The sequence below is a fragment of the Balaenoptera ricei genome, chromosome 13, assembly GCF_028023285.1.
Source record: "Balaenoptera ricei isolate mBalRic1 chromosome 13, mBalRic1.hap2, whole genome shotgun sequence".
NCBI classification, from domain to species: domain Eukaryota; kingdom Metazoa; phylum Chordata; class Mammalia; order Artiodactyla; family Balaenopteridae; genus Balaenoptera; species Balaenoptera ricei.
The window spans coordinates 13,253,701-13,268,446 of record NC_082651.1 but is presented as its reverse complement, the minus strand read 5'-3'; the positions used below and the strand labels follow the sequence as shown (position 1 = coordinate 13,268,446).

The 14,746-nt window shown below is 42.5% G+C and overlaps 1 protein-coding gene across 1 annotated transcript in view; it reads left to right on the top strand.

Annotated features, from left to right (window-relative positions):
* The window catches only part of CKAP2L (cytoskeleton associated protein 2 like), a 29,998-nt gene extending 19,063 nt beyond the window's left edge, over positions 1–10,935 (top strand). The window contains exons 6-9 of the mRNA XM_059942733.1: positions 2,067–2,222; positions 7,257–7,320; positions 8,868–9,057; positions 10,502–10,935. Coding sequence (XP_059798716.1) covers positions 2,067–2,222; positions 7,257–7,320; positions 8,868–9,057; positions 10,502–10,727 — 636 coding nt within the window. The 3' untranslated portion in view covers positions 10,728–10,935. The remainder of the gene's footprint in view (positions 1–2,066; positions 2,223–7,256; positions 7,321–8,867; positions 9,058–10,501) is intronic.
* Positions 10,936–14,746: the final 3,811 nt, after the last annotated feature.

The following is a 14,746-nucleotide window of genomic DNA, read 5'->3' as shown; positions in this document are numbered from 1 at the left end:
GTGAGTTCAAACATGGTATGCAAGTTATATATGCTTCTCGTGGTTACTTTTGTTTCAAGTCTTCCACTTGAATTCTAAAGTTTGTTCACTAGTAACTTTATGTTTTTGAATGGTAAACTTTCTGAGTTGTTATGCTTGTAAAAATGTCATTTCACCCTCCTGCTGGATTCATAGTTTGGCTGGGGGAAATCTCTAAATTCACATGGTCTTCTCTGGAAAATTTGAAGTTACTCTTTCATTTTCTTGCTTACATCTGGAATTGTTGATTTATTAAAGTCTCATGTCAATCTAATTCTCATTCCCGTATAGGTAATCCTTTTTTTCCCCTTTCTGGAAGGATTTAAGATTTTCCTTTTATCCTTTTTTTTTTTTAATTGGCCATATCATGCAGCTTGCAGGCCCTTAGTTCCCCGACCAGGGATCGAACCCATGCCCCCTGCAGTGGAAGCATGGAGTCCTAACCACTGGACCACCAGGGAATTCCCTCCTTGGTTTTCTAAGTATGGGTCTTTTTTCATCCATCTTGCTTAGCTCTCTGAGGACCTTGCAGTCTGAACACTTGTTTCTTTGTTCAGTCCCTGGGAATTTTCTTCTACAACTGCTTTGAGTGTATGTTCTGCTTTGTTCTTTCTCTACTTTTTCTTCTAGAAATTCTGTTACATGGATATTGGAATTCTTGAGTAATAGATGTATCCTCCAGAACTCTTAACTTTTCTTTTATACTCTTCATTTCTTTGTTCTGTTGCACTGGGTTCTGGAAGAATTCCACAGCCAAATTTTCAGCTCACTGATTTATACTTCAGCAGTGTCCATGCCACCGTTCTGCCTTTCTGTTGGTTCTTTTTCATAACATTCATTCTAGTTTTGTGATTTTATGATGGCAATATTCTCTTATCACTCTGAAGATATTGACTACAGGTTTTTTTTTTTAACATCTTTATTGGAGTATAATTGCTTTACAGTGGTGTGTTAGTTTCTGCCTTATAACAAAGTGAATCAGCTATACATATGCATATATCCCCATATCTCCTCCCTCTTGCGTCTCCCTCTCCTCCTCCCTATCCCACCCCTCTAGGTGGTCACAAAGCACCGAGCTGATCTCCCTGTGCTATGCGGCTGCTTCCCACTAGCTATCTATTTTACACTTGGTAGTATATATAAGTCCATGCCACTCTCTCACTTCGTCCCAGCTTACCCTCCCCCTCCCCGTGTCCTCAAGTCCATTCTCTACTTCTGCGTCTTTATTCCTGTCCTGACTACAGTACTCTTAAACTGTATTTCTCTTTGCTCCCTCAACTGTTTGCTCCAGTGTTCATTCTTCTGGTTGTTAAGTTTTATGCCTCTTTCATGTCGTGTTGGTTTTCTCAGACATTAGTGATTCTTGACTGTGAACTTACCCTTATGTCTTTCCCATCTCAGGAGAAGTAGGAGGTGCTGCTTGGCTGAGTGTGCCAGTGCCCGGGTTTCTGGGCATGGTAGCTCTTCATATTCCTCCTGGCCCACGTCACTGCGCTGCTCTTGGTACAAGGCAGAAGGGGACCAAACCAGTGAAGCCATTTTAAAGTTCCTTTTTGTGGGATTTAACCCTCTTTATATACACCTGTGTGGATCCCCAACACACACACATATACACCCATGACCCTTGCATACCTTTGCCATCCTTCATTCTTCTGTTAGGGTCAAGTGGAAATACTGGTCACCATTCAGTGTTCACATTATTATGAATATGTAAGAAATACATGAATGGCTGATTACTCCAGGGTTTGGTTTGGTTTGGTTTTGGTTTTGCATAAAAATGTGGAACATATTTCTTACTTTCAACTATGATAAATATTTTTCTATTTGGTCTCAACTTAAAATTTAATGATCAGTGTCAAAATTCATCAAAACATACTATTTAAACGGGTGCATTTTATTATATAAACTACTTCAATAAAATTGAATTTTTTTTTTAATTCAAAAAAATATTGATCAGACTGATTTCTGCATACCTTCTATGATAAGTATTAGGAGAGAATAACAGCAAGACAGTAATAATTACCTCTGGGTATTTTTCTTTTTTCCAGGGTGTACATTCAAATGAAATATTTGCCATTTTGTCCAGTATTCCTGAGGCTGAAAAATTTGCTAAATTCTGGATCTGCAAAGCAAAGTTGTTGGCAAGTAAAGGCACCTTTGATGTTATTGGGCTATATGAAGACGCCATTAGAAATGGGGCCAGAGTAAGTATCTGTCTTGAGTGGGTGACTTCTTAAAACTTCTCTTTCATATGAGTTCTCTGTTGTTTGCAAAATGGCGGTTATGTAATGTAATGTTAAAGCTTCTAATTCACTTCATAAAGTTATACGCAAAATATGAAGTACAATATGTCCTTTATGAACATTTTACTTAAAATATTTATTTTGTAGAATATAGTGTTAATGTAAACCAATAGAATCACTTTCTTGTCAAGCGAATATGTCTCACTTTACACTCATTGTAGAAATAAGCACTTGTGGGGCTTCCCTGGTGGCGCAGTGGTTGAGAATCTGCCTGCTAATGCAGGGGACATGGGTTCGAGCCCTGGTCTGGGAAGATCCCACATGCCACGGAGCAACTAGGCCCGTGAGCCACAACTACTGAGCCTGCGCGTCTGGAGCCTGTGCTCCGCAACAAGAGAGGCCACGATAGTGAGAGGCCCGCGCACCATGATGAAGAGTGGCCCCCGCTTGCCACAACTAGAGAAAGCCCTCGCACAGAAACGAAGACCCAACACAGCCAAAAATAAATTAATTAATTTTAAAAAAAAAAGAAAGAAATAAGCACTTGTGAAAAGTAATAGCATAGAAAATAATAATGTAACGTCAATAGCCAATACTAAGAAAGTCATACCTCACCATAAAGAACCTAAAAATATATTAAACCCAGCACATCAATGTCCATAAATCAATAATTCAGGGCTATTTTATGAAGTAACTTTTAATCCTAAAACCTAGTAAAACCACTGTCTATTATAATTTTTTTTTTAATAAATGTATTTGTTTTTATTTTTGGCTGTGTTGGGTCTTCGTTGCTGTACGCAGGCTTTTCCCTAGTTGCGGTGAGCAGGGACTACTCTTCGTTGCGGTGCATGGGCTTCTCATTGCGGTGGCTTCTCTTGTTGCGGAGCACAGGCTCTAGGCACACGGGCTTCAGTAGTTGTGGCTCGCAGGCTCTAGAGCCCAGGCTCAGCAGTTGTGGTGCACGGGCTTAGTTGCTCCGTGGCATGTGGGATCTTCCCGGGCCAGGGATCGAACCCGTGTCCCCTGCATTGACAGGCGGATTCTTAACCACTGCACCACCAGGGAAGCCCTATATATAATTTTTTTTAACAAAGACTGCATTAAATAGTTTCATAACTCTTTTCCCTGTAATACCACTTTCCATGTCATCATATATTCTACCATACCTTTTCCATGATTGTTCAAAATCAGACTTGTACATGGACATAGTTTAAATAAATAATTTGATAAGGTCTGTTCCATAAGGCCTCTGTTTCCCTCCCCTCCCATTTCCCACTTCCCAGAGCAAACTGAGTATTTTGTTACCTTGATAGTTTCAGATAACATGCTTATATTACTATTTCTTGATTTTTTTCTCTTTAGACATGATTTGTAGACATCCAACTATACAGCATGAGGATCTAACCTTCTTTCTCACACACACCCACACAGATCCCCAACACACACACATAGACACCCCTATCACCCCTGCAGACTTTTACTGTCCTCCATATTTCCATTAGAATCATATGGAAATTCTGGTCACTATTCAGTGTTTACATTGTTATGACTGTGTGAGAAATATGCATTGAGCCATGTGGTATACACTATGATTACTTTGCCTTTCAAGTACGGTTTTCTAATTTTCCTGAAATTATTTTCTTGTTTTCCCTTTGCTTAGTTTTCTGAGTATTTATTATATAATTGTCAAACGCTTCTATAATTATCTAAATTTCTCCATACTTTCAAAACATTATTCTATTGATTTCTTTTTCTCAGAGACTTTTCTTCCAGACCCTTCTTGATCTGTTCCAGGCTCGACAGGTTGTTCTTTACCCCTGTCTTTATTGGCTGTCATTCTGGGATCTCCTTTCACCAGAACCCTCAGATTCCCATTTCTTCCTGCATTGCCTGATCCTTCTCCAGTATTTTTCTTCTCTCACCATTTTTCTTTTTGGTGGGTAGGGCGTTGTTCTCTACTGTTCATTAAATGCTTTACTCAGATGCCAGTGAAACTGGGCTGTTTCAATATAAGAGGTGGATTTTAAAAAGCTTGTTAAAAACTCTGGGCACAGATGAGGCTTTACCATAGGGTGATTTGGCTGAGTCAGTTGACTGAAGAACCCTCAATATCAGTGTCTTCAGGTCTTCCTTCTAAGACTGGTTATATTCTCTGAAGAAGCCTCATCCAGTCTTCTTCCCAGGAACTAGAAACCAGGCTACCAGGTGTTATGGGGGAGGAGAGAGCTGGGTGTCTCAACCTTCAGCGTGGAAACTTTCACTTATCCCTTTTTTCAGTAGGCACTCCCACCCTCAATCTTGCATGATATCCCCCAGAGACTTGGAGGATACATGCCCAGTTTCCTGTTTGGATGAAGGTGGGAGGGGCACACTCACCAGGCTGCATGGAGTTTAGGGATGCAGGGTGGATTTGGAGGTCTGACCGTTTTTATTTATTTACTTGCTTACTTCCCGAGCCACGCAGCTTGCGGGATCTTAGTTCCCCAGCCAGGGATTGAACCAGGGCCCTGGCAGTGAAAGCGCCGAGTCCTAACCACTGGACCGCCAGGGAATTCCCAGGTCTGACTGCTTTTTGACAGATGCTCAAGAGCCCTCCTGATTTTGACCCCTCCATCCATTCCTCAGCCTTTCAGAGGCTCTGGGGTTGAATCAGGTTCTTTCTTAGCCACACTGCCGCTTAGAATTTGGCTCTTTCAAGTTGGTCAAACTGCTTACCTCTTCCTTCTGCATTCGAGCTTCCAAAATCTTGTTGCTGTTTCTTCTATTCCCTATGGTTATTGCCTCCTTTTTAATCCCTTTATTATAATTTCAGTAGAGTTTCAAGAGTGATTAGAAATAAATGTGTAAAAAAAAAATGTGTACTCAATGCATCGTCTTTAGAAGCCTGTGAAAATACAAAATATACTTGATGAGTGTTTTATATAATTAAGACCTTTTGCAATATATTCTGTACATTTATTCCCATTTCTTAAGCTTACAGCATTTTAGATTTTGTAAAAATGTATAGGTACCTTTGCTTTTATGTTCTGTTGTCAGTTTATATCTGTTATTTACTTGATACAAAGTCCCAGGTCAGGAAAACCAGGCTCCAAATATTATGTTCCTATGAGAACGTACAGTTCATTTATGATGTTCTGCTTCATGGCCTGGTTAACATGCTTTAAAAAGGATGACTATCTCAGATAATTTTATCAGAAAATTACTTTTCTATAATAGTTTTTTTTATTGTTTTTTATGTTATTTTACCAAGTAAAAGAAGAAAGAAAGGAAGGGCTGGGGGAAAATTGCCCAAAATGCTAACTAAAGGTTATATTTAGATGATGGGATTATGGGTGGTTTTTCTTTTCAAATTTGACCTATTGTTCAGTTTTCTGTGATAAGATATATGACTTTTATAATAAAAACAAAAATTCAGTTAAGACAACGCTAAAAACATATGCCAAATTTTCTGTACGTCTCGCTTTACATCTTTGGATTAGAATCTTTATGTGGGAACACATCTTCAATGGGATTATATAAGTCAATAAGAAAATTGATTTAGAGAAATTTTATTATAGACAACGTTCCATAAATACCTCTCTTCATTCAAGTCAAGCATGCCAAAAACAAGATGGCGGCGGCCACGTGAGAAAACCCCCCACCCCACCAGGTCTCTGCTGTCGCGGTCACTGCCACCCCTCGCACTCGCATATAGTGCGCCAGCCTCGCACCAACCAAAAAGTGTCTGTCACCTCGGAGCACGGGACCCACCCACCCCGGAGAAGCCCAAGCCTGCACGTCAGAAGCCGGTACTCCCCCCACTCGCACACCTCGCTCTCGCCCGGCGTGGCACACGTCAGTGGGGCGAGGAACGGTCGCTCCACAGGATGCACACTGCTTACCTGGCAATTAAGGAGAAAGAGACAAAGAGACAGCTACCGCCAAGAGGAGAGACTGGGAAGGGCGCCGCACGGGAAGACTCCTGATAAAGACCTCCTGAAGCCAGTTTCTCGAATTGCCCACCAGTAGACCGTCTGAGGTGCCTTCTACAGAATAGGATGCTTCAGTCTTCAGAAGGAGTAAATCCCAATCCAACAGAATGATTATTTGCTGTCACTCAGAGTTGCTGAACCCTTGCTCCACAGAAAGGACTTCCACAATACATCAATGCACTTATCCAAAGCAAGCAGTGTCTGAGCCCACTCCGCAAAGGTTGTTTCGTACAGCCTTCTGAGTGTGTGAGCTACCTTTCCAATGAACAGATTTGACAGACTTTTCGTTTCTGAACTCGCCATCAAGGAAGAATGGGTTAGTTTGCCCTCAGAGACTCTAAATATGTCATCCATAGAATGGACTTGTCCAGCCTGCTAAGGGTCAGCACCCCAAACACAGACTAGATTTAACTTCTGGAGTACAGTATGGTATGCATCCACAAAATGGACTTGTCTGGCTTTTGCCATATCCAGACTTCCATGCCCAGGATGGACGTGAAGAGATTTCACATTGTCCACATACGTACTAGTCTTAGCCCTCTGAGAATGTGAGCCCCCATGCAAAAATAAGAGGTACCTATTTACCTCTCAGAGTGTCGGAGGTCTGATCATCTTTCACAGTTCGTGACACATCGTCATGGTTGTTCTATGCGAAGCCTCTCATTTTATTTATTCTTTTATTCCTGCACCCAACTATCATTCTCTTCCTCCCACAGTTAACTTTATTGAGTTTAATGTGTATCTCTTGGTGTGATTTCATATAAAATCTGCATTTTTGTGTAAAAAGAAAAAAAAAAAAAGTCAAGCATGCCAGCATTTAACCAACATTTTCTTTGTTCCTTTATTTTTCCTATAAAGCTAAAACTGAAACCTTTTAAATGTTATTTATAGTTAGACAAGAGATAAAAAGGGAAATGTTTTTGTTATAAAAAGTCTGTTTGATGTTGAACAACATCATAAGTTCCTTAGATCATTGTTTTCCATGAATGTTTTTAATACTGTTCATGTATTTTCTTCCTTCCAGCCAATACAAGAGTTGCGGGAAGTTGTCCTTAATATTTTGCAAGACCCAGACAGAACCACAGAAGGTACTACTATTTTGTATTTAAATTCATTCCCTCCAGCCACTCAAGTAAAAGTCATTGAGGAACACATAGGGGGTACAAAAAGAGTTGTAATTGTAAGTCCCCTGAAACGCCTCTTGCTTCTTGGTTTCCATGGCCTGCCCTTTTGGCCTTCATCATCAGCGGATTCATTTCTGTTCTATTATTACAAGTAAATATACTGCTCAACACCAAACAAGGTTTCCACCAGAGCAGCCTAGACTAGGGTGTCTTGCTTCCCTGGAGAGAAGGTGAGAGAAGGCAAGTGACTCTTTACCAGAAGAGACTGAGGCATATGGGAGAGGTGCTTTGGTTTAAGTTAACATGTTTCATCATAACAAGCCCACCAACACGTATACATCCAAATTCATGTTATACCTTTAAATCATACCCATCTCAGGAATCATTTCACTTAATCCACCATTACTGTCATTGGCCAGACCTTTAGACAACTCTTCTATGAAAAATGTGCCAAATACAATGAGTGGCACATTAATTATAATATTTGTTATATTAGTGGAAAAAAAAAAGCTACCTTGAGAAAATAAAATGGATTATTTTTATAATCTTAGAAGGTGACAAATCTTTTTCCTTTAAGTGTAGGTTTAGGGAATTCCCTGGTGGTCCAGTGGGTAGGACTCCGCGCTCTCACTGCCGAGGGCCTGGGTTCAATCCCTGGTCGGGGAACTAAGATCCCGCGTGCCATGCAGCCAAAAAAAAACAAAGGGGTAGATTGACCTTTGGGGAATAATCAAGTCATGAGGAATTACAGCCAACTAACCCGTTACTTTTGGGAATTAGGTTGTAGAGTACCTATACTCAGTGGTCCTCTTACTGAGAATGATGCTACAATTCAGGTACTTGTTTATAATGTGTGGCAGTGTTCTTCAAAGGGATAAAAAGAGGAGACAGGAATCCATGCCTTTCTCACCTCTTGGCCCCTGTTGGCCTCTCTTGGGGTCTCAGCCTCCAGCCACAGTATCTGTCTGTCTCAGCCTGATTTCCTTCCCTTAATTTTGGTTGTTATGGTTGGGCTATCATGCAAATTGTGTCAACACAAGACATTTTTTCACCTACTGTCCAAGGTGATAGCCATATGGTCACACCTGGATAGGGAGGGATCAGAAGGTCAAGTGAATTAACCCTAATGAGTCAGGAAAGTTGATCCAAGGTGTGATGTAAGGGTAAGAAGAGGCCAATGATTAGTCACTAAGGGAGCTCCCTCGAGAGTGAATAAGAGATTGGGGATGTGTTCAGAATGTTGAAAGGGTAGCAGGGATCCATTCTTACAGGCCCCAAGGCTGCCTGGAGGGCTGGTTAGGAGGACGGCCTGATGTAGCAGGGTGTTACTACAGGGCTTAGCAGGAAAAACTAGTTATAAGTCCCACTCCAAATCAATTACTCTTTATTTAGTATATGGAATCCATAAGGATCACTGAGAAATCATTGTAGATACTGCTGTTTCATTTTATTGATTTTTTAGCTTCAGTATTAAGTTGCTAAATCTTTTCTTTTTGACCGTGTATACACAGGAATTACCTCTGACTCTTTAGCTGCTGAAACTAATATAACATCAATAGAAATGCTGGCCGAGAAGATGGAGTCTGGGACGTCTTGTCTTCCTCCAAAAGAGAGGGAACAGGTTTCAGCAACACCCCAAATAACCAAGTCAGAACAGGATAATCATCCTGGTATCAAATTACAGATCGCCCCGATCCCTAGGTAAGCAAACTCTAAAGCAGGCTTGTGTTCACAGGTCTAATTCAAGTCCAATTCTCAATTTCTCCTCCACAGATCCAGGATACCATCAGATTAGTGATACCTTCTGCCTCACACGAGGACCAGGTGGTCTAATCCATCTTTGGTGTTAAGCGAAGGAGCTGAGGGTGAGGGGAGGGTTGGAACCAGTGCCAGGCAGATCTGTGTCCTTTCTCTGTACACACGCCATCCCCCCTCACAGCACCCCCGAGGAGACCTGACCTGCAATGAGGAAGGAGCTGCCAGAGTCAGGAGGGCTGCTGGAGTGGAGTCACCCCTCCCTCCTGGCATTGGTCCTCCCTCTTCACCCTCATTTGTGCTGCACTTGCAGATCGCACCCACCTTTCCGGCCAGTCCTGGGGGGCAGAAGCAGGGGTGCTGCACACACTGCCAAGCAGGGCACCCTCTGGAGCTGTGGGAAGGAAGGAGCTGTGAATAGCCCTGTAAGAACAGGGAGGCAGTCGGGCATGTGCTACTTAGAGACTGCGCATAGTATCAGAAGTGTTTGGTTTTGAGACAAGTGTAAGTTTAAGAATCCATAGTAATTTAAGCAACTGTGTCAGGGTATCAATGTCATTTTCTAAAACATTAGTATAACGTCAATCTCTGTTCACGCTCTTGAAAGGAAAATTCCAAACAAAAGCACCAGGACCACAGTTCTGTATCTTCGTTCTCTGGAAAGCACAGCTGGGCCTCTTCCAGTCTAAACTCCTGTCTCAGACCTGTCATTTCCCCACTGTAGTCAGCTCATGGGTGGATGAAGGCAGGCAGCGGACGTGAAGACCACCTCTTACTGTCTCCAGAATTGATGATGAGCATTTTCAGCAGACTGGCCACGAGTTTTGTGAGGCTAATGTAATCAGTGGTTTTGTGATGTGTGACCACGATTCACTGCGTGGAAAGGTCTCTGCAACTTACCCTCCAGGCTGCCTGTGATTGGAATGCATTCAAGTTTACCAGGAAGATGCCTAATTTGTTCCAGTTTCAATCTGTGGTTTGGTCCACCATCTTAAAAGATGTTTTTTTTTTGAATAGTTTACTGTCAAAGTTAGAAAGAATCTTAGAATTCATTAGTCCAGCCTCATTTGGTGTTAGGCCCAATTTCCTCAAAACCTGTCAGCTCTTTGAAAGCTTATGGAATAAACAAACACCAACTGCCAAGTAGCTGACTTCAAATAAAACCACACTTAACACTTCATTCAGTTAAATCCCTGTGCTGACAGCATCTGAGAGCAGGTGGACACCACCAAGTTCATTCTGACAATGAGGGAAAGTCCATCTTAGGACGAGAGCTGCGATAGACACGTCTCTTGTGTTTTATTAGGGAATAAGAAAAAAAATAAAGACTAACAAGTAGAATTTTGAAAGAAGTTAGAAGGTTTTGAATGCATCTCTTGCTGTCTCTCAGAATAAACGGAATGCCGGAAGTGCAAGACATGAAGCTTATCACTCCTGTACGGCGTTCGGCCAGGATCGAGCGAGCAGTGTCCCGCTACCCGGAAATGCTGCAGGAACATGACCTAGTGGTGGCTTCTCTCAGCGAACTCTTAGAAGTGGAAGAGACAGAGTGTTTTATATTCCGCAAAAATGAGGCTTTGCCGGTAACATTAGGGTTTCAAGTCCTTGAGTCGTAATTTCTTGATTTTTTTTTTTTTTTAAAAGAGAGACGTTTCAGAGCCTCCACGAGACAAGAAATGCACTTACCTAGGTGGCCTGGGCTTGGAAAGCAATTCCCTGGGCTTACTCTCAGATTTTACATCTCCATGGGAAAGTTTGGTTATTTAAGACTGCAGTTTGCCACAGCTTTACAGCATACCTAAATTTCAAACTTTGAAAATTAACTTACCCCACAAGTATGGTAAAAATTTGAATTTTATTGACCTACCTTAATCCCAACATAGTTATTTTTTACATCAGGAGGTCAATTCCGCAATATGATACACTTTCCTTCCTGCATCCACCTTAGCAGAGAGGGCATGTCCTTCCAGCATGGAAGATCTGAGCGTAGAAACTAGCCTTCCCCGCTAGGTGGGACGTGACAGACCATCTGGTCAAATCCTCTCGTTTTGCAGCTGAGTTTATGCTGGCTGTGCCTTTCGCTCAGAGGTCACAAAGGACTTTTATGTGTGATCTTTGACTTCCGTCACAGATCCTTGGAGATGAGAGGTAATTCACATCCTTTCTGGGCCTGGCCTCCTTAATGATACACAATCCTGAACTGGGGTTGGTCATCTAGCTTTTTATATTCAAACCTAATTTTGCATTTGTTATTGAGAAATGCTTCAAATAAAAACAAAAGGGAATAGCAGACGGGTGGGGAAAGGACCCTTGCCTCTTCAGTTCTCTGCTCTGCTAGGGGACACCTGGCCTGAGAAGACGTCTGAGCCCCAGAGACTCTCATAGGTCGCCTTTCCTTCCTCCTGGGCAACTGCTTTTGGAAAGGTAAAATGAGAATTGTTGTGTAAATATAATGTATAGAAAAACCTAGTCAGCGTATTTTAGGTTTTAGTTTTCTTAATATTTATGTATCATCTAAAAAACAATTAACTTTTGTTCATTCCTGGTTATTCATTTATCATATTTATTACTGAAAACAGGGATGGTGGCTTGGCCTAGAGAATTAGGGGTTTGTCTGGGGAACACCAATAGGCTATCCCAAGAGGCCTCACAGGGAACACCCATTACCCTGGAGGACTCACCTTGATGTGGATTTTTCCATTGCGAGGGAAGCAGATCCATCTCTCTAAGTCAGATTTATAAAAACGAGGTTCCTAAAACTGAGGTATAAAACCATAATGCTACTAGACTAACTTTTGATGAGAAATAGATTGTCACCACAACCAGAATGCAGGAATCCACACAGCTAGGCTTTCCCTTCCCTTTAGACAGACTCACTTTACCTCTAAAGCCAAAAAATTCCCCGGGGGATTGCTTAGAAGTCCTGGAAGCTGAAAATGGGGCTTGGGGAAATCAAATCTTCAAAATCACGAGACAAAAAGAGCCTGAAGCTCGTCCCTCCTTGTTAGGAACGTCCTTGCCTCAGACCTCAGGCCCTCCATCTCACGTCCATGGACCAGTCCTCTTGACTGGGCCTGCACCGCCGCCCTTTGTGCATTACCTGTTCTTTGGCTTCAAACGGTTCATCCTTGCCACCTAATGCCCACATCCCCCACCCAGACCGGGAATCAGTGTCTATAGTGATTTTACGTCTCTCTCCCCTCAGAGCATCGTCTCAGTATTACAGCTCAGTTCTCAAGAGAACAGCTTCGCTATTGCCAGTTCCTAGCAGCACGTCTCACAGTACCACCCTGGGTACTAACAATGTAGGCTGAACCACTGGCATCAAATAACGTGTAGTTTTCAAACTGACAAATTGGAGGTTTTAAACAGCCTGATTGGACTAAGTAGCATCTTCGGGATATAAAAGGATGTGGAAGTGATGGGGATGGTATAGCAACTACAGAAAACTGCACCGTGATTCTGGAGCTCTCTGTAGATTCTTAGTAACCCTCTTGTTTAGTAAATAGCTCTTCCTAGATACCTGGAGCAGGAGGGAGGGAGAGAGGGAAGGTAAGAAGCAGGCCCTTAATCACTTGGGAGGAAGATTCATAGGGAATTGCAGGGGAGGTACGGGCCTCAGCAGAAATTAAGTCTAATGTTCAGCTTCTTAGAAGGGGAGAGTGTAAAGGGAGTGTTAAAGGAAGATAAATAAGGATGGTTATACACTGGCATCCGGGTGCAGAATGACCATGAACCCGAAGACGAGGAGAGGAGGAGGCATGACAGTTCACATTTATTACTGTTTACTGGGTACAGGTACTTATGCTGTAAAAGACATCTGTTGTGCCTGCCTGGCATGTAGTCCTTCTTCTAATAAGCGTGCCCTAATTTCCTTAGGACCACCTCTTTCCCGCTCACAGTCTGTCGCTTAACAGGAACGGACTCCACCGTTCTGTGGAGGCACACCCTCTCCTTTTAAGGTCACCTGGAAGTTGGATGCATTATCTCTGCTTAGGATGGGAGGGACCACAACTTGGTCACGTGTCCCCACTCATCTTCAAAGAAGGCTGGGAAATGTCTTCTGGGTGGCCACATGCCCAACTAAAAATTCTTCCAGAAATGGGATATGACTGTCGGTGTCTACCACAGTCTTAGGAGTAATGGAGTACATCTCTAAGGTGCAGATAAATGAGGACAGAGGTGACACAGGGTTAAAAAAAAAAAAAAAAAATACATCAAATGAACAACCCCCAGCTAGAAATATCTCCCACCCTACCCTGCCTCAGATGAGTTCCTAAGAGTTGAGGAGGGTCTGAGCAGTCTTCCTGGTAAAATACTATTCTCTACCCCTTGAATAAAAATCTAGTGTTTAAAGACAAAAGGCCAGGGATACCCGGTTCTTGCCTGGAGAACCTACCCCTGCAGGACTTTGAGGCCCAAAAGTCAACCCAGGAAGAAGCGTGAAAGGCCTGGAAGCTTCTGAAATGCACAGAGGTTAAAAAAAATGACTGTGAACTCTCTGAGCACGCAGCCGGTTGTCCCTTATTTATCCTCAGATATTCCAAATGTTTCCCTTGTTTATCCACAGAAAATAAAACTAGTGAACTGTGCCACAGACCAATTCCTTCAAGAGTTTGTTTTGTCATTTCAAACATGTAAATATATTCCTTCTAAGCCTCCAATATTAATGCCAGACGATACCACTAACATGAAAAGTGAACTCAAATCAGTGACATCAGAACAAGAAGGGCCAGGGCTTAACACCGCAGAGGAGCTCCGACTAAAATAAAGAATCAAGTTTTTAAATCATGAGTAGGACTTTTTAATGCATGTATACATCAAGTTCAAAGATGTCTGGGCATCTCTCTGTCTTTCACAGTGACCTGGAAAGAACAGTTAATGAGGTCATCTATAGCCGATTAGGTATTATCGTTACTAGTAACGGAATCAAAAGTGCACAGAAATCTTATTTTTATTTATTTATTTTTTGATGTGGACCATTTTTTTTTAAGTCTCTATTGAATTTGTTACACTATTGCTACTATTTTATGTTTTGGTTTTTTGGCCGCAAGGCGTGTGGGATCTTAGCTCCCCCACCAGGGATCGAACCCACACCCCCTGCATTGGAAGTGCAGAGTCTTAACCACTGGACCGCCAGGGAAGTCCCGGAAATACTATTTTTAAAAAGAAATGGATAGGGCTTCCCTGGTGGCGCAGTGGTTGAGAATCTGCCTGCCAATGCAGGGGACACGGGTTCGAGCCCTGGTCTGGGAAGATCCCACGTGCCGCGGAGCAGCTGGGCCCGTGAGCCACAACTACTGAGCCTGTGCGTCTGGAGCCTGTGCTCCGCAACAAGAGAGGCCGCGATAGTGAGAGGCCCGCACACCGCGATACAGAGTGGCCCCTGCTCGCCGCAACTGGAGAAAGCCCTCTCACAGAAACGAAGACCCAACACAGCCAAAAATAAATTAATTAATTTTTTTAAAAAAAGGATAGAAATAAAATTGGATGTGAAATGATACACTCAGGGGAACTGGGCAAAATAATTCCACTTGTTACACACAAACGGCCCAGAGGCCAGGGAGGGTTGCCTTCCAGGATGAGAGCAAGACACCTTCCTCCTACCTAAAAGAAGTGCTCTTGGGCTCCAAAT